The 20,560-nt window shown below is 39.6% G+C and overlaps 1 protein-coding gene and 1 long non-coding RNA gene across 3 annotated transcripts in view; both read right to left on the bottom strand.

Annotated features, from left to right (window-relative positions):
* The window catches only part of LOC143348135 (uncharacterized), a 253,899-nt gene that overhangs the window by 5,165 nt on the left and 228,174 nt on the right, over positions 1–20,560 (bottom strand). The window lies entirely within an intron of this gene.
* On the bottom strand, positions 1,321–20,150 carry LOC143348133 (F-box/LRR-repeat protein 2-like). 2 transcript variants are annotated; one of them, XM_076778015.1, is made up of 9 exons: positions 20,007–20,150; positions 11,218–11,285; positions 10,142–10,271; positions 8,523–8,984; positions 7,108–7,299; positions 6,932–7,033; positions 5,170–5,385; positions 4,400–4,484; positions 1,321–2,471 (listed from the first exon to the last, which is right to left on the bottom strand). In XM_076778015.1, exons 1-8 carry the CDS (start codon positions 20,034–20,036, stop codon positions 4,431–4,433), a joined length of 1,254 nt encoding a protein of 417 aa, XP_076634130.1. In that variant the 5' UTR covers positions 20,037–20,150; the 3' UTR covers positions 1,321–2,471; positions 4,400–4,430. The 2 variants fall into 2 exon arrangements, with proteins under 2 accessions (XP_076634130.1, XP_076634129.1); XM_076778014.1 differs by lacking the exon at positions 4,400–4,484 and having other exon boundaries at positions 20,007–20,148.

Here is a 20,560-nt window from a genome sequence, read left to right as displayed (position 1 = left end):
AAACGCTTTCTACGAATACACATTCATACTTGTAAACATTTTAATAGAATTGCGGTTGTAATAATACCAGAAAATAATACGTACAATATCGAGCTATGAAATATTTCTATCTTTCATGCTATAATTTAAACAAATGTCAGGGTCATTCTTAGAGACGGAGAACTGTTGCGGTCAACGTGTGCGATGTTTGTGATAAATGGGACACCCTGCATGTATAGCCGATATGGTTCGCTTCAGTGAAAATAAATCTTTTGGAATTTAGTTTTACGCGTTACGCTTTCCGAACGAGCCTTGCGCCGTGGTGATATTGCGGCTGTTTTAACAGAAAGGAGGCTCCGGTGTCTGTATCGTGAAACGTTTCTCTTTTCATTATACCTTTCTTTTGTGCATCGCGTGTATCCACATTCATGGCGAGGGGGGTCCGGGAGCGAATGAATTTCCACGTCGTATCGTCGACGACGCGTCAGTCACTTCAATCGTGGAGTGACACGAAGTCCCGTGCGCGTAACGAGCTTCCAAAGATCCGTCGATTCGCGTTTACGGGCGCGTTCGCGATCCTCGTACCGCCACCATTCCGTAACCTAGGCTTAAAAAGTAAAAGAGAGGCCAGCGAGTCGGTCGCTGGGCCAAAGTGAATCGGTTCAACGCGTTAACGCTTTGATTCGTTTTGTCAGTCTGTGCTCTCCTAGTCCATGACAAGTTAAAAAAAAAAAAGAAAGAAAAAAAACAACGGGAAAAGAAACAAACGAAATACAAAGTAGGCAGAAAGATAAATAGATGTCGGGTCATCGAGGAGAAATACGGTTCCATTTTTTATGGAGGGGGGCTTGATTCACGAGCAGAACCGTATCTTTGTCCGCGAATCGTTGTAAAATGCATCATCTGAAACGTGCCACCGCCTAAACGCCAGCAGCAACTAAACGCGAGTTTCGAAGACGACAGACACTTTGGTAGCGTCCCTGTCCTCTCTCTCTTTCTCTCCTCTCTCACTCATTCTCTCTTTCTCTCTCTCTCTCTCTGTTTGCTTCGAGAAGTCGACAGCCGGCGCTGAATTTGCATCAGCGTCCCGCTTCTATTCTCGTTAAGTATGTTGTTCGCGACGCGCGTGCCACGCGAAAGGAAAGAAACTCCGTAGGCGCCGCTTAGCTAGTCGCGCGCGTGATCGTGAACAGAACGCGGACAGGAAACGTTTTGTTCTTCTTCTTGTCGGAGACACAGTGTATAATGTATTCTAACGAACGACAGTATCTACGGTTTCACGACGAGATTCAAAAAATCTGCGGTTTCCTACGACGCTCGTGTCCTCTCTCTATATATATATTGTTTTTTTTTTTTGCGTTTTCTCTTTCTTTATATCAATAACATTATAACAGGCAGTGTTCGTTGAGAAACTGCTACAGGAACACGCTCAGACGCGCGAGCACACACACGTATACACACATCCGCACGCGTGTGAATATTCGATTAGAAACCCGAGAGTGCCTACGTAACTCGAAATACATTCGAACGGGATTATCAACATCCTATGTTCGGAAAGTCTGACGACGTTGGACGTGTGCGTGACGCCCATCATCGTTCGGAACGGATCGCGCGTTTCTCTTCGATAATAGCGTTTATAGCAGAAGAGAGGATGCGTCGTACTAAAAAAATATATATATATATGTATATACATATGCTTATCTTTTTTTTCCCCCTTTGTTTTCGTGTCACGTGGAACATCCAACCGCGAGAAATACGGGCGTCCGATCGACGAGATGCGCGCACGACGCTCGGCTATGCGCGTGTTCGTCGTCGTCGGTGTGTCGTTTGTAACGAGTGGAGAGAAAGAAGCGATCGCCAGCGATCGCCGGGAGTTTCTTTCCTTTGGCGAAACCTCTGCTCGTCGCGCGGTGAGCGACGCGCGCGCGAACAATGGACGATGGCGCGCATAATCATTTGCGCCATCGATAACAACGGATGGGTTCTCCGAGTAGAAACGACAAACGCACCGCGAAAACAGTGTTCAACAGCGGCGAATATAGGTACTGGGCTAGTGGTAGAGTAGCAGCGATAATAGTAGTTGATTGCAGTAGCGGCTGAGGCTGTGTGTGTCTGTGTGTATGTAGGTGACGGTAACGCGTACTGTACACGTTTTGCGTGTGTAGCTCGAACGTATTTCTCGAAGGATTCGCGATTATTCACGACGAGGGCTCGTTCTCTCACTGTTGACGACGCAGGCGGCCAGCCGTGGTGTCCCCGCCTGGCGAACCAGAGAAGAGAAGAGGGTCCCAAGATTGCCGCAACAGCGCGGCAATCACCGAAACAATGTCCACCGTTAGCGTGGTACGTCGGACGATTTACATCAGAGTCACTTGAATGCGGAATCACAGAACGACGCAGCACCGGCAGTATCGTTGCCGAGACACCCCCGCACTAGGCGGCGGTGTCACGGGCGCAAAGTATGCGTGAACCTTGATGTTGGGCAAATGCGTCTGAAACAAATCGACAAACGCATCGTTAGCGGTACGAAACAGCGAAACACACGGGCACATTCGAACGGACCACTTATCCTTTACAAGAAGAGGCCCCGAGGTAGAGCTTGAAAAACTGAAACTAACGATACACGGTTTTGGGAGCAGACGGCTTATAGCTTTTGAGATATTTAACGTTGAAGATATTACCAATCTTTATTTGATAAAATATGACTGCACGCGTCGATATCGAACGTGGCAAAGTTGATAAGGTACTTGTCTTGTAATAGCGTGGTTCTTTTTTTTCAATTTACTTTTTAACCATACGCTTCAATGTGATGTTCTATTTTCGATTGACCTTAAATTATATATTTTTTTTAAACAATGGATTTAATATTTACGCAGTATTTTTCATATATTAATTATAACTTTTATGAAACACTTTGAAAAATTGGGTTATAGAAAAGCTAAGGTAATGATTATGACTAATGTATAATATAATTCAGTGACGTAACCGCAGTCGTCACAAGGTTAATACGAGAAGCAAAGATGCACAGAATGGTACTTAACACCTTGGCACCGGATAACGTGTTACTATGTATTTTTATTTCCAGAAGCTGGAAGCCGTTGGCACACTACTACATTTATTACTATACAATAGCATGTCCATTATAACTAGAAACGTATAAATATTTCAAAACCTATGCACGATACGGAAAAATGTTTTAAACAAATGTTGCATATCGTTAAATGTTTTAGACATAGCTCTGTAAAGATAACATTTAATTTTTTAAATTGAACTCTACGTTAAAATATTTTAAAACTACTACTTATTTATGCATTTTGCACAAGCTAATTTCGAGACACGAGGCATCAAAGTTGATGCAACCGCCGACGTATAGTGTCAGCACTTGGAACAACTTCCTGTATAATGCATAGTTTTTGAGGTACAAGTTTCTAAGTAGAATGGATACACTGTAATTTAATTTAATTTAATTAATGATAAAATTCCCCGGGTATTGGCGTTAAGTTTTATGCAGTTGAACGCAGGGATTGTAACCGTAATCAAAACCAGATTCGGCCGTTAATGGTGTACATTAACCCAAATAAGTAAGTTATTTTTATACAATGACACGCGATAACACGGTTAACTATTTTCGTTTCTTATGTTTATCGCTGTTCCTTGCAAAATATCTTGCGCTTTGAAATTTATATTATACAATCAACGATCAAGATTGACTTCCAATATTTTAGGCGATATTACGATAGCAAGAATAAATTAAATCAATTAGTTACATGTAGGAGAGGATGCATAAAATCCAGCTCAGATGTGTGTACGCGTGTAACATGCGCAGTGTGTGGGTAAAACTTGTAAAACAAAGAAGGTAAAAAGTAGGTCAGGACAATCAAATCGGTGACGTACAAGGAACATCCGAGAAGTGCTTCCTTCCTCTTTTGAATTTCATGAAACAATCCAGGTTTGTAAAATAAAGAATACATATATTTTTTCAACTCAAACTTATGGGGCGAAGCTAGCACTCAAAGTTACAGTATTCTGATCCAAATCTCAAAATCATTGGATATACAAGTCTTTTGAATATATCCTTTACTTTAGTCGCTCAGAAAACCTGCAAATTTGATCAAAATTGGAGAGAGACGCTTCGCCGATGTTCTTTGTTAGAATCGGTGACAGTGAGAATTCATGTAGTCTTCCTTGTAAATAATTCCCCAAATATGTAAAATAACTTCTGAAATGGTTTGAAACCTCATTTTATGCAGCAATTATACCGTGTATGTTAATACGTGTATATACGTTATATTATGATGTACGTTAATTCAAAATATACTTAATATTTAATAATATCGCTTGTAATCAGTTCTGAACAGGTTACTCTGTTCTGTATACTATCTGGGAATGTTGGTTCGTGATTACTACGGGTTACACTAACCTTACATTGGTAACCCAGTTTTTCACTCGGGTTAGACAACGGTTACAATCCCTGGTTGAACGCGGCTCTCAGAATTGAGCGTTGGCTAAAACAAGCGGGTGTTAAAGTGTTAAGAATCACTTTGTGAAGGATGGAGAAACTTATGGTGGGGTCAACGAAAGAATCAACTTGGGAGGTCTCCATCTGGAGGAAACATTAGCCCATCTTACTATTTTCTTCAATGATTTGTTATGCTCGCTAGTTTGACAGTAAGCAATAAAAGCAACGACAGGAACGAGCATGCTTAGGTATTAAATCCCGTTCATATTCATGAATGATAGTAATAATAAATCTTTTTCAGACAAATAAAAAAATGAATATTTTGTTACAACCAGGGACTTATAACGAAACGCAAAATATCGTTATTACATCACTTATTTCCAGTTACACTTACTCTTATATACACAAAAAAAGAAATATAAAAATGTCGATATTACTTTCAGTGCATATTCTCATACGCGTGTTCCCTTGCGGTTCGTTTATTTCTATATAATTTTTATCAACTTTATATACATTGTATCTATGTATAAGAGTATGTAAGCTGCTTACAGATTATGTCGAGTGGAGGAATTATAGAAAAATACCGGTATTAATTTCAGTTACAAGTCCCTGGCTACAAGTGACAAAGACAGCAAAGATACTCGTTCCTGGTCCTGTAGATATTCAAGTTCGTTATTTCGTTGACTTCACCGTAGAAGAGCGGTAATAATTAAGAATCAATGAGACAGTACTCTGAGTCTACGTATGCCAGCTCTGGTGATCAGTTGACAGTCGTACAGCTCAATGCGCTCGAGATTGTGGCAGGCCTGTAAAAGGTGATCGAGACTGGCATCTGTGATGAGGGGGCAGTTATCCAGTTCCAGCACCGCCAGATGTTCCGCCGCACATGGCGAGAGAGCCAACTGTCGGATGCCTTCGTCGGTGATCAGTTCGCAGTGCGATAGACTCTGTTTTTTTACAAAGCATCGGTTTACGAGATTAACTTCTATACTTTCCAGATCTATGGATATACAATGAACTTTGATAAGAAAAGAAAATATCGTATCGTCTGCACCGAACTTATCAGTTATGTTTATATTATCAGTTTATATCGCCATACAAACGAGAAACAGTTAGACTAAACTAAATTTTTAGATATTCATGTTTTCAATAAATACTCTTGATTCATTTTGTTTCCCTTATTTCTCCGAAGCAATGAATTTTAAATGATTATAATTATGCAAGTATCGAAGTAAATAAGATTTATATCGAGAAAATATTTCTGTATTGTACCATGTGGTTTAAATACAGCGTTACAAGCTTTTTTCTCAATAACAAATGTAGATATCGATTTTATTTATTCTTTTTTCTTTTAAAGCAAGCGTTATTTTTGTTAAGCAACATTTTGTTTGGACAGCTGGCGTATACAGCCGCGTAAATAAAGAGCGAAATTTGTTGATACTCGTTTTAATATTCAGTTGTATCGCGGCAATTTCATATCGAATATTGTCCCGTAATTCTATCAGTGTTTCAGGCTCGTTAACGCACATTTCAACGTAAAACAACGTTTTACGGACTATAATCACGAAGCAATGAGAAATAATGTGATGCACTGCAGAAAATATGTATCTTAAGCGATACAACATAGTTACTTCATATTTATCATATTAATTAATAAAGGATAAGAAACTTTTCCTTAACGAACATTATCGCACCTTTGCAGCACATTCCAAAACATGTTCAGAAGTTACGCGACTACTGTATACCGATAATTTTATTGCGTGATTGTATAATTTTACGATGAGCATAAAAATGCAAACGAAAGTAGTAATAACTTCGGATAATAATAGCAGATTTTATATGTTTACGAAATGTTTTGACATCGAATACACGTTGTGTGTTTCTCCAAACAGCGAAATGGTTCTCTGTTTACCCTACACGTTGGACCTTATTACCATTTTATCGTACATTCGTTGCTAATAGAAATTTGAAATTCGTCCATTGCTTTTGCTACATCCTACAAATCAGATCCATATCTGATCTTTTTTAAAATACGTGTTCAACTTTCAAATCGTACATGTTTTATAACACGAAATACTATTGTTTTTTCATTGTTATACCTTTCAGAGTAAAAGCTTCTTGTAACTGTACAAAGTGAAATAAAATGGCGACAAAATCTTATATCTAATTTTACAGTAATCGTCGTAAAGTGTAGGTGTTAATCAATAAATCTATGGTAGTTTTAGGTTGATATAAAATTTGTTAATGTTTACTTTCTCACTCGCTTCCTAGTGTAAAAGAATCTCCAATGAAATTCAATCTAAGAATGTGAAAGTATAAGGTTATATCTTTAAAACAACCTCACAAAGATTACTGGACGACTTCTTTTCTGGGAGTTACTGTTTACTTATTCGATCAAAGCGCTTTGGGTATTCAGGTACTCAAGTTATTGAACTATATGTATTTTGATTATTGGCATAATTTTAATGTAAAATCTGAGAAGAATCAACTCACCAGTTTCTCCAATCTGGGACAGCCCATGGCCAGATGAATGAGGGTGGCGTCTGTTATTAAAAGGCACTCTTCCAAGTCCATCTTCTCGAGTAGTCTGCAATTCTGAAAGTTGAAAGCAAGGTGTAGAACAGAGTGCTGTTTACATTGTGACGTTTGTAGACGGATCGAGAACTCACTTTCGCGAGAGCTTGAAAGCCCGCGTCGGTGAAGTGTGTGCAGGCAACGCACTCGAGGACGCTGAGGAGTGGACAATGTTGCGCCAGCGTGACCAGGGACGCGTCCGTCAGATTGGGACAATTCGACAGGCAAACGTAGTGCAGCCGTGGACACTGTTCGCTGAGTTCTCTGACCGCGTCGTCTGTTATATTCTGCAATGAGTCTAATTTTCGTGAACCAACTCCTTTACATACAAATACTTTAGGACAGATTTAGCGCCTCGATTAACTTACACTCGACAGCCCCTCTAAACGAGTATATTCAACATATTAGACTGCTTCTCGAGCAAACATTACTAACAACGCGTGTATCAGTAATCTTCGACTACCAAACACGGATAGTACTTTTCGAGTAAGACTATCTGGATAGCTGGAAAGTTGCAAGGAGTTGAAATCGCGTTGACATTAACCAAACGTCGCAGCAAGTGTTCAGTCTGCGATGCTGAAGATAAATATTGTGACAGACTCTGGGTGTACATCGCGGCGCTCAATCTGTTAACTCTTTGCGCTCGCGTGTCTACTTTGTTATGAAATAAACGTTCCTTCCTGTCGGAATCGCGGCGAGTTGCTAGTTGAAAAATCGTACGAGCGCAAAGATTTAAGGGAGGAAACCACTGTGACGGATTGAAAAAATCGAAAATGTAATATGCGTAACGCTTGAAACTAACTGCTCTTTACTTCGGGACGTTCGTTTGAAATTCTCTTATCATTTCTGCTATGCTAAAGATTTTATGTGAATGGGAAGTGTTTTGATCGAGATAACTATGTAAATCAAGAGTATTTAGTCTAGAGCGATAAATGGTGTCAAAACCACATTTTTCAAACTAGGCGGTTAAATAACTCAGTCAATTTTCATCCGATGTACTTAAAATTTTGTATGGTGGTTCCTAATACTATTCTCTTCGGTTACACGTACGGAATTCTCGATCGAATAATTAGTTTCGACGTGGCGTTAAAAGAAGTATTGATCTTGTCACAGTTTTTTTAGATTTCCCTTTCAAAGTTCCACCATTTTATAATAAATAATTATTTTCAAAAATCCGGTACGTGCAACCGAAGCTACTATCCTATAGTTTAAAAATATTGCATGATTTCTTGTTTCACAACTTGCAGTGAAAAATTACACTTCCGCCCGTTTCTAACTAATTTTTGAAGGCCTCTCATTCTGGTTTCTATTATGGCTATAATAATGAATATTTCTATACAAAATTTTTACAACAAGTAGTTCAAGAAATGTACTTTCGAAAGCATTAAACATTCATCACAAAAGGTTTCATAGTTACTCTGAAAAAATTCTTGAAACCTGCCGTTTATTTTCAATCGTCACAATGGTCCTCCCCCCACCCCTAAGTCGCGTGAATTTTGTCCGTAAATACCCTGCATTCGTGTAGATTAATCGCCTCCAAATTGGGGCAGTAAATAGCCAGACATTTGACGGCCCTGTCCGTCAGCTGACGGCAGCCTTTGCATAGAAAGCTTCGAAGTTCCGGGCAGCCTCTCGCCAGCGCCTCGACTCCGTTGTCGGTAAGTAACTCGCACCAGGACAGGTTGATGTGAGTGAGGAGAGGACATCCGTCCGAGATATCCTTCAGGGAGATGTCCGTTATCTCGGGGCAGGAGTCCAAGTTCAGTCGTTGGAGTTTCGGGCAGCAACTGCTGAGCGCCGCGCAGGTGGCGTCTGAGATCTTTTTGCACTGGCTCAGATTCAGCTCCTCGATGTTGGGACAGGCCTGAGCCAACGTGTGCATGGAATTATTCCCGATGCTCTGGCATCCCCTGAGAGACAGCTGTCTCAGGAAGCCGCCGCATCGTCTCGATATATTCTCTATAACTGGTCCCTGCGTTGGAATGATTTAGTTAGACGACCGTGGACTTATTAAGAATCGTAGCTGCTCGAGGATCCGGGTTACATGCGGGGACTCCGAAATTCGAGACAATCACGACTATTCGAGACGGAACGAGACTCGAATGCTAAGGGAATTCCCGTTTCCATCGAGCTTCTCGCGAGAAGAGAGCAAGAAGGCCTTCGGGTTACCGATTTCGTTGAAATTTTGCACGTTTGTAGATTCGGTTATCCGGTTTCAGAAAGTATAAACATTAAAGGGGCAGATAGTAATCTTTTAAATACCGATGATCAAGGTTTTATTATGATTTAAAAATATAACTTTAATCTATTAACGGTCAATTGCCACCGTAGCGTGATTGTGACTACATAATTTTTGCCTCGTAGGAGGAGTATTGCTGTCTAGAGTGTCTTTTTTCGGACTTGTGATTTTTTTTTTAATGAAAGGTAGGCTGTTTTGTACTGAGATTTTGGAGGTATATTTATTCGTCTTATAAGTACGTACAGTATTTTTTTCATCAAAAAATATTAAAAATTGTCAGAGTTTAGGTAACTTCTTGTTTATTGGTTTCCATGATATTTCAAGATCCAGCGAACCAATTTACTTCAAATTTTGGAGAAAATATTCAGCAGGCACGCCTTTGTTGCTGGAACTAGAGGCTTCAAAAAATATTGAGTTGTACTATTTTTTTTAATGTCCTAAAGACAAAAGAAAAAAAACAAATAGAAATTCGAAATTTGAAGAGTCATTCCTTTATTTATCGGGCTTTTGACTTCTCCCTAGTTCCTGCTATTACTACACCCTTCCTAGCACAGATACTTTAGCCCCCTTTGTTTCAGATTAGCGGATCAGCTGGAATCGTGGAGTACCTTCTTCAGAAGAGCCATTGAATATGAAGTTTAATAACTCCCACAATTTTTAATATTTTCTGATGAACAAAATACTGTACATGCTTGTAAGATGAATAAATATATCTTTAAAATCTCAGTACAAAACAGCCTACCTATTGTTAAAAAAAAAATCACAAGACCGAAAAAATGATAGTTTAGACAGCAATATCCCCTTAACGTATCCTGTATCGGGCTTGCATGCAACGCGAATTTCCTGTCGCATCGCGTAGCGATAAGCAACGCGTTAATTGTTCGATTTACCTCCACGTCTCGTTGAAAATCGAAGAGATCGATTCTCTGCCAATTGGATCCGTCTAGCGCCAACACATTCCAGGCTTTGCTGACTTGCGCGCACCGGCATAGCGACACCACGTCCAGATACGAGAGAATTCTATCAATTGTACGGCAATCGTGTTACTCGATTTCGACGATCGACCCGTTAAAAAAATCTACTGGGGTTACAACACACGAAAGAAAAAATAAAAAAAATAAATACTGTTTGTACAAAAATAATTAGTAGAGAATCGCGCGGACCGTAACGCTCGGATGTTAAGGAAAATTCCTAGGTGGATAGAAACCTCAAATATTATATTTAACGAATTTCGTCCGTGGGACTAGATTTTGATACTATCTGATATATCATGGCAATAAATAGTTTCTATTTTCAGTTTCAAAGATTACGGACGAGAAGAGGGTAAATGTAATTTCGTGGCTTTGAAAACAACCATTGCACGAACACCTAAAGAAATAGTTGTCTAATCGTACTAGGTTATCACGAAATTGTACACATTATCGCGAAATTATATACACCCTGATCGATTCACTTAAGCAAATGTAATAAGGAAACAAATAATTGCAGTGACTTGAGCGATGACTCATTAAAAGAGCCTTGAATTGTTCGTGTGCAACGACACCCGGCAAGAACGTAACGCGTATAATAAAGAACAGCGGATAAAAATATTTCAATGTTTGCGTGTCACCGATAAAAAAAGAAATAAAATTAATCGGTGCCCCTCAAAAATTGCGAAATCTTATTTATTGTTTGATTATCGTCAAAATTGACAGAATAGTAGACTCATAAAAGTATTAATAACTCAGTGGACAATTATGCTCTTCACGATGAAATATCTTTCAACCTGTCGATTAATTATGCTTACAGTCTACTATGGATTAAGTAGTTTTTGATTCTCTATCATCCTATAAAGTTTCGTTAAAATACGAGTGATTACGTTTCGTGCGATTCCCTGGTCGCGCAAAAAAAAAAAAAAAACTGAAAAAGATCGTTGGAACAAAGGGAGTAAAAAAAAAAAAAAAAACAAGTACGTTGCTTACGGTACCTAAGCAACAATTCTTTTGGCAGTTTCTTATTAATCTGCGCCTCGTCGTCATGAAACACCCATGTTAGCTGCAACCAAAAACAGAAACAGACTCAAATGAATTCTGTTAGGTCAACGGAGAGATGCTACACAAAGGAACAAAATCTCTAAAAGCTGGCCAAATATAGAAAGAGTTTTCAGATTTCCGCGAATATAAATTAAAAATATGGTACCTAAAATTCTTTACAGCCGATGATTACGAATTTAATATCATAGTTCAAAAATTTCAAGTCCAACATCGTCGATTCAGAAAGTTATTACATTTGCGTGAAAACTATTTCCCGTCCCACTACGTATTGCACCTTATTTGCGAGTATTGCACAGACAAAATGCAAACATTAACTGTTTCCCGTCGCACAGTGGTTTAAAAAATAAAAATCCTGTCGAAAGTTCACAGGGATTGAACGAAGAGACATTGAAAACTAATGAATTTTCTATAAATTCGATTTGTTTTACATCTATCTCACCAAATTATTTTTTCCCCGTTGATCGATATTCCAGCTTTAATTTGATAGTTTTTGCAAAAACTTAACCAGCCTTAATATTCTTTTACATTTTCTTTTCAACTGCTATGCAATTAATTTTTCTTAATTCTTTTCGAGCTTTTACAAAGTCTCTTTTTAATATTCTTTTACAATAAATTCGCTGTCGTTAATATCACCGTTGCTTCGACTATAATAAAATCTTATCGATGTTTACTTTCACCGGAAGGATAATAATTTCGGACGCCCTCTTATACTTGTAAGAGGTGACGACTTTGTCACGTGATATTAATGGTATTTTGATACTTTCTACTGTAGAAACTATGACAAACTAATTATTAGCCCAGAAGTGTGATACTCAAATATCGAATAAAATTTTCTTCGTTACGTCAGTCACTTTGTTGCGATCTACGCAATATTCGCGGCGCAATGAACGTCTTAAAATATAAATTACTTCCTGGGTGAAGAGTCCACGGTGAACAGAATAATAAATGGAAGAGGCTTTTTAGTAGGGCAATACTGTGCAGAGAATGCATCCTTAACACGTTGACTGCCACACCAAACCCTTCGAATTGTCCACGAAAACGAAATTTTGTTTCTGGACAATTGGAAACCAACACCCACCCATCATTTGTCATATCTGTTTTCTTTGACATCCAATCTTGAAAATTAATTTTTTTAGCTCCTCGGTGGAAAACGACGGCAGTCAACGTATTAAAAACAATTGACACCAAAATAAACGAAATACGTAAAACTGCAGTTTGTAATGGCGCAGAGAGCAAAATAGTAAACGTAACGTTTGTGCTAGCGATTATTGCTCAGGACAAGTATGGATCGTTGAAAAGCGATTTTGCAGGATTTTGGCTAGGATTTTCGTGTTCTGAACCACTGTGCGTTAGGCAAAAGGCGCTCGAACGACAAAGAAGTTTTAGTTCCATGTTAACGTGAAGCGAGAAAAAAATGGCATGCGTGAGAGTACAAGGCGACCAACCTGCATGTAAGACTGCTTCATGGTAGTGACAGGATTGTTGTGAGTGTGCGATTGAGAAATGTAATAACCGGCCTGATGGTGATAATGGTGATGGTGTTGGTGATGATGATGATGATGATACGATGGATGTTGTTGCCTCCACCACTGACCGCTTGCACCGGACTCCTCGACCGGTTGCACCCCTTGCCCGACATGGCCCCCTCTTTCTACGCCCACGCGACTTACTTTTTTCTAAAACAACCATCATCATCTGTCACGAGACCGATTTTCAAAGTTCTACCGGCAACGACAACACCGATTCCGATGATTCTGCGATCTACAAGCTTATCGTTACGACGCACAGTAGTGTTCGAAAATGGCGATTTAGACGCGAAAAAGTCCAATTTTTATTGTGCACAAGAACGATTATGTATAATAGTTAATGAAAAATATGAAACTCGATAGTTTTTTAATCGCATTTGTTGGGGTTCACTAATTGGATTCTCGAATTGTAAAATCACACAGATACACGATGTAATCACAACAACCGACTGCATAACGTCAATTATTATCGTCTTGATTGAAGACGTGAGGTCGTATCGCAACAAGGGCACTCAGCTTATCATTCGCCGCGAAAGTGTCAAGTGTTCTTATGCGCATTTACGTGCTACAGATAATACAAATAAAAACTGTCATTACAAATGTGAATATTTTCTATTTTTTTCCTAACAAGTTATTGCTTTTAACAGCATATTGGCATACTATAGTACGCAAGTTGCATGATTTTCTTAATTTCTTTTTGCAAAAGATTCTTGGTTTCTCATCACTGTCTTAGGAGAAGATTCTTAATCACGAATATGGATTATAAAACGTATGGAATGAATTTTAAAATGTATAAAAAAATTCGAGTAGGAGAAATTTTTCGACAAAATTAAAAAATTTCTAATCGTTCTGGAAAAATTATTTTCGATTGCGGGGGTCAATTACAATCACTTTTGGTGAATAGACATACCCTCGAAATCCTACGCACTTTCGAGAAAAAAATTCGCCTGTGTTCGCAGATTGGCGTTCCACAGACGGAACTTTAAACATTAATAACTTTTTAACGAAGCCCCGATCAACAAATTAGTATTCTTGATTTTCGTCTTATTTTGGCCTCTAGAATCTCCCATTAAAATTTTTCCCAGGGGTGGCCGAACACCCTGTATATTCTTCAAGCACAATTTTATGCAAAATAACGAAACAACCCAACGAGTCTTTTCCAACCGAGAGTAACAAATAATCGTGTACACCTTAATATAAAATATCTATAAAAAAACCACGTCCTGTAAAAATTATCCGGCTCAAAGAAACGTGTGCATTGGTATTTGGGGTAATATGGGTACCAACGTTTTATATCGAACATATACGATCATATATTGTATTTCTGTCTTCAATCATCGTAAGTAACGCTATGGTTATGTAAATGATAAAACTATCTTTAGCGTATATGCGTACATGCGCGTGTATGTGATATGCATGTAACATTAGTTCTACTTGCGCATGTTATATGCGTATATGCCGTAGCGTACATGTTTTGCGTGTCGTATAATTATACGGGGAGAAAATTATTTTCTTTTCATAACAATTCAGAAATCTTGTATTTCTAGTCAATCGTTTATGAACAATATAGCATAAAATACGTTAACCGTTATTAAATCAATGTTGCGCTAAATCGTGATTAATATATGCCTAATTAAAATTTTTTTAGTGAAAACTAGTCAAGATGACCGAAATAGGTGGAATACGCATGTATGTATATTCGCCCCACTGTTCAACACGACGGTACTTCGACCAATCGATTCGCGATTCACGTTTGATTAAAAGTTAATTGGAACGAGCAGATTTAAAAGAATGTTTCTATCGTGGATTACTAAAAGTACTCGAAAAAAAGAAGAAAAAAAAAAAAAAAAAAAAAATGGAACGGCAACGGTCTGGGTATTTAAAAAGTAATCGCAACACGCGGTCCTCGGTATCGATCTTCTCTATAAATACCCTTTCGCAGCTTCGGGATTGATGCAGCTTCGCGATTCGTAGCGTTGATTTTTCGACAACGGCCCTCGAACCGAGTAATTACACTATCGTTCTGCCCATCGAATCGACCCTTTACGTATACCCTCGTCGGTGTAAGTTATGTTTAATTTCTCGCCAACATTTTTATCTCCCTCGTAAGAGCGAATAACCGAGTTCTTCGAAGAAAGGTTCTACGCTGGACGATCGTTGCAAAACAATCGATAAAATGGCGTCTACAAAATTCGAGGAGAAATTAAGTTAACCCTAAAGTAGAACATTGTTTCTTGGAATCACCATACGACACACTAGTGTCTTTTATGATGCGCAAAAAGACTGAAAATATTCACTGAAATACGTTCGAGTACAGTAATGATTCTTAAAATGAACACCCGCTGCAGGGGTTAGGTTCATCTTTCGTACAGGGAAGGTGAAATTAGACACCAACAGTTATTTATACACACCGATATCGTCGAGTCTCCGAGTCGCCTTTATCTTCTGTCGACAACCGAAGAAAAGAACAGCAAATGTGAGCGAAAGCGAAAAAAAGACATGGTCTTTTCTACCAATCGTCGCCGGCATCCCAACTCGTATCGTGTTTCATGTCGTATTTCGCGCTTCACTGGCTCCAAGGGGCCCCCCAGCGTACAAAATTCGAATGTTTCAAAAATAATTAAAGAACGAATATCACGCGCGTTACGAAGCATACACTGAACAAATTCGATCGAACGTTTCAAGTGTCACAACCTAACCTATCGGTTGTATTCGTGTTCGAAATATCGAGCAATCGATCGTTTGAATTCTGACAAAATTTTTTGGAAATCGGTACGGTGCGAAGTATCGTCATTCGCGTCATCGTTTTCGATATCGTGATCGTTATGAATAAAACGCGACCGAAGGATCGAACTCCCAGTGTTCGAGGGATCGACGCAATATCGGGGCGACGTTTACGTTTCGCGTTTAGCGTTAAACAAGATATATGGTCGCGTGCGATGTTCGCGAGAGTCCGAGCTAGAATGCGGTCACATCATTCGTGCCCTGGGAAATGATCCGGTTTCAAAATAGAATTCCGACATATTTTTCGAAGTACAAACCGCATGCTATTTTTCAGTTTCTCATTTTTATGTACAACAACCTAACTACAGTAGCCTACTGTTGGTTAGAAGCGTTATTTTGTAAGCTATACTATGTACTGTACCGTATCCTTCCAATGAATTAAGTACGAGAAAAACAAATATGTTTATACGTATACGCGAATATCCAGCGCCGATCGAAAAGTACTAGTCCCTGTCAGATCTTGTATACTTTCAAAATTCATATCTTGAATCCATTGTCCCTCCACCTTTTATGAAAATGAAGAAAATAGAGAGGGAAAATTAACGTATACAAGCAAGATTAAGTATACGTTTAGTACAAAAGCGAGTCACAGCAGCATATCGTTATTACCTAACCTCAAATTCAACAATAACAACGACACGACTCGACAAGCAAACTTTCTCGGAGTGCCTCTTAGAATGTACTCTTCTCTAAAATTTAACGATCGCGTAACTTCTTTGCATCGAACGTGTTTACATATTTTACTAAATAAATAAGTTCTAGTCCAGTCTACTTATATTGGATATATGTAGTCGTACACGAAATTTTATTGCGTAATATTGTCAAACAATTTCTAATGGAATAACAACAGCGTCACGCGATTAGCATTTTTTTAGAAAGATTCTTGAAATTATGTAAACAAATTTAACGTGTTACAAAACAGTCGTTAAGTACAAAAAAATAAATCTTATCAGCAGTTGAATATGTAATCATGTTTCAAAGGCCCATTGACAGGAAGGAAAATGAGAATTTGTAACAGCCTGAGTGAAATCAACTAAAATACGATGCTAAGAATATCGTAATACAGAGAAAATGATAGATCTATTAAAAAGCACGCCACGATCGACCGATAGATCGTAATCGACTGGTTAATCAAGTCTGAGTTTTATATCCTTTCGAATTGCGTTAACTTGTTGCTCGCGAAGCACGGTTTTTCAAAGTTATTGCATCCTGTCATTTCGAACGTAACTATCGTTTCGATCCGACACGCTGACAGACGATCGTCTGCTATGTAATTTGATTCGCAGGCATCTCGATGTGTCTTCGGAAGGCAGTGAAATACGAATCCATAAGGGTTAGGTTAGGTTAGACTATTTACCAGAAGCAAGGTTACCTGCAGAGTTGGGCAGTAATTGATTTTATGGCAACTCTTATAATTAATTACAAAAAATAATCATGATAATTATTCGTCAATATTTTGTAACTATTCGATAAAAGATTATTTAAGTTTTCATTACACCGAATAATATACAGGGCTTCGTTAAAAAATTATTAACGTGTAAAGTTCCGGCCGTACTGAATTTTTTTCTAGAAAATGCGTAGGATTTATGGGGTATATCTATTCACCAAAAATGATTGTATTTGACCCCTGCAACTGAAAATATTTTTTCCAGAACGATATGAAATTTTTTTATTTCACCGAAAAATTTCAACACCTACTCGAATTTTTTTCTCGAAAGTGAGTAGAATTTCGGGGGTATGTGTATCCACCAAAAATGATTGTAATTGACCTCCGCAACCAAAAATAATTTTTTCAGAATGATTTGAAATTTTTTAATAACTTTTTAACGAAGCCTCAATCAAGAAATTGATATTCTTGATTTTCGTCTTATTTTGGCCTCTAGAATCTCTGATTAAAATTTTTCCCAGGGGTGGCTGAACACCCTGTATGTCGCTCGTAACAAGACAAAAATATACGTTTTGCTTGAAAGTTATTGTCTCTTTACTCTTGGGAATGCAGAATAAATTTATCAATTTTATGCGAACCATGTCCCGTATTGAAATTTTTTAAACGTTGCGTGCTTTGAGGAAATCGAGCGGAATCATCCAATGGAAAGAGTCATCGGAATAGCGAAGAAAACGCGGGCTTGTGGATCGCGATCCACGGCGCGCGCAGTTTCTGTTTATACGCGACCGCGAACTGCTTAACCCAGTGTTTCTCAAACTTCATCTTTTCACGGACATCTTCATTATCGTGCTATTCGTCGAATACAAATTGTGGTTGAATTGTGATAAATTATCCATGCACGAAGACTGCTTGTTGGCAACGCTCATTAATCACATTTATTCGCCTTTCAAATAAGAAAACAAACGTTATTTTGGTAAATTTAGTTCGAAAAACGCTGCAGATTCACTGTCATGTTCCCTATATATTAGAGAAAATTATTATACCCATAATACATTTATATTTTTTATAAGTTATATACAATTATTAAATAAAAAGTTGCTTGAATTTCTTTTGGCACAAAAACAAATTGTACACGATTCAGAATTAATGAACAAAATTGTGTACCGCAGAGGTTTCCATTTACACGCACCCCACATTTTTAATTATTTTTCGGCGAGTGTTTAGTAAACTTACGAGTTACTGCAAGCAATAAATATACTGTTTTACATGGTAACGCGTCAAGTGATTCTTTCCCAATTACTACGAACGAAATGCCAGTATTTTTATCTTTGAACATTTTACAAGGACTACAATGTAAACTTAATTTAAATATAAGTTTACGTCAATAAGGAAATCTATTTTTTGCACGTATAAAAATACTTGTGTTATTCATAACTCTGTGCTCCAATTTGCATTTTATTATGTTTAAAACATGGGTTTATTGCGCGAGATAGACCATTAGAACGAACAAAAATCGTCTCTTAACGTAGCCGAGTAACAAATTCGATAAAAAAAAAATTTAACCATTTTTGGCGGGTTAAGTCGAGAGAAGCGTTAAGAGGTTAGGTTGGTAACATTCGACAAGGAATTCCAGCCCCCGAAAGCAATTTTTCAGAGGTTCTTTTTACGACGTATCGGTTTCTGTTAATTTATCGCACGATTTGATATGCTCTTCTCTTTTCTTCCGAGATCTCGTAGACTCTTACGCGTTTGAAGACCCCAGTTTGAGAATCGTTGATTCGGTCAGCGGGGCGAGTTAGTTTTCCCTCCAAATCAGCTGCGAGTTCGCGCTCGACTTGGAGAATGTAACGGCGCGGCGATGTCCTACGACGAGCGTCGCGACGCTACCGACTCGTCAAACCGCGAAACGCTACTTCGACACGGAATAAGGATCCGTGTGCGTTGAAGCAGCCACGCGCGAGCCAGGTCGGCGGAGAGAAGCAGGGTGACGGACAGAAGGGGAGGAGGATAGGGGAGGTGAAAAAACATGAAACGATTTCGAAAAGAGTCGATTTTCGTGAATACGTTCGACTGACAACCCAGCGAGAAGGACGACGCTCATTGACATTCTAATAGCGCGTAACGATCGCCAAACGAGAAAACGAGACAGAGGCAGATAGAGTCGTAGAAACGAAGAAAGGCAAGTTGACAGAGAGCGTAAGAGGTGTACGGACAGATAAATCAAGGCAGACAAAGATGAAAGAGCGAGGGAGACGGAACGAAAGACGCGGAGTTCGTTGACAACGTCGATGATTCCTCGAGACGAGTTTGTGCACGTATACGAATCCGTCCAAAACCGATAGAAGCAGCACCTTGCGCGTCGAACGTCGCGACGATACCGCCAGACCATAGTCCGTAGTCCGGTAACGATACGCGACGACGAACCGAACAAAGAGAGAAGGACAACGCACGGGATCCGAGGACGCTCCAATACAGTGTCGTGGCGACGACAATGACAGCGGCAACGATGACGACGACGTCGACGGCGGTGCGTTACCGGAGACGAGGGAACGTGAACAGAGAACGAAGGAAGGCAGACAGAAACAAAGAATGAAAGAACAAAGGACGGAGTTGGCTGGTTGGTTGGTCGATCAGAGCAACAGAGACCGTAGACGTAGAAAGAGACAGAGCATGCGAGAACGCGCACCGATAGAGACACAGATAGAAGGAAAGAGAACGAGAGAGAGAGATATACGCGAAATGGTAGCGATCAAAATGTAAGAAGCCTTTATAACTGTCCCGGAGACAAGACACCGTCCAAACCGTGTTCACCGTTGGCTTTCGTGAATCGTCGTCGCGGCAGGAGGCCGAGACACGGGCGAGAAATCGTTGCCAGGCATCACGGTGGTCAGGGGAGCGGATCAGCTGTTCGCCTCGGCAATGACAACATTGGACACACGCACGACCCCCCCTGTATGGTGACTTTGACGCGCGTTTCCACAGTCAGCCAGCCTCGTCTTTACTGTCATATGATGCGTTGACTTACCTCGAGCCTGGTCCGCCCGGAGTGTATCATCCTTTTGCGTCGCGTTATTTTGCAAAGTTTCCGGGAATACCCGCACGGTCGTCAGGGGGAAAAAAATGTCGCAGCCGAACGAGTTGCTACGCTTCGCAAGAGAAATGGCCGAGTCTACTGAACATGAGCCGTGCCGCCGTCACTGGTAGTGGGGGGGAAAAGACGACCGATGCACATTCCCCTGAAGCCAATATAACCGGTCTCTGATTGGCTCCAACGAGCCGACTTGGCGACAGCGCCGCCAATCCGACGCCGTTCAACCATTGTTTACACGCTTCCCATTGGATCGTTATTTTTGAGGGAGCGCGACGCGACACGGAGATCATGCATCGCCGATGCAACGACACCAGAGTCACCGGTGCCGCATTCGAAAGACGCTTGGCGAATGCAACTGCATGATCGATCGACGTTACATGTATGCAAATGTTTTCTTTCGTGAATCGCGTTCTTATCGACGAACGATAAGAGAACGGGTTAGGTCGCTCGATTACGTGGTTACAATATGCACGTACGGCGCGACCATG

This window comes from Colletes latitarsis, chromosome 11 (assembly GCF_051014445.1).
Source record: "Colletes latitarsis isolate SP2378_abdomen chromosome 11, iyColLati1, whole genome shotgun sequence".
NCBI classification, from domain to species: Eukaryota; Metazoa; Arthropoda; class Insecta; order Hymenoptera; family Colletidae; genus Colletes; species Colletes latitarsis.
Note: the sequence above shows the minus strand (reverse complement) of the source record. Positions and strands in the feature narration are given on the sequence as shown.

Bases quoted from the DNA above. Each gene is read 5' to 3' on its own strand.
- LOC143348133 (XM_076778014.1), bottom strand. From the start codon at position 20,036: ATGATACACTCCGGGCGGACCAGGCTCGAG. The intron at 11,286-20,006 runs GTAAGTCAACGC...TTTTGGTTGCAG, and splicing joins CCGGGCGGACCAGGCTCGAG to CTAACATGGGTGTTTCATGA. The intron at 5,386-6,931 runs GTGAGTTGATTC...GTAAAAAAACAG, and splicing joins GTCCCAGATTGGAGAAACTG to AGTCTATCGCACTGCGAACT.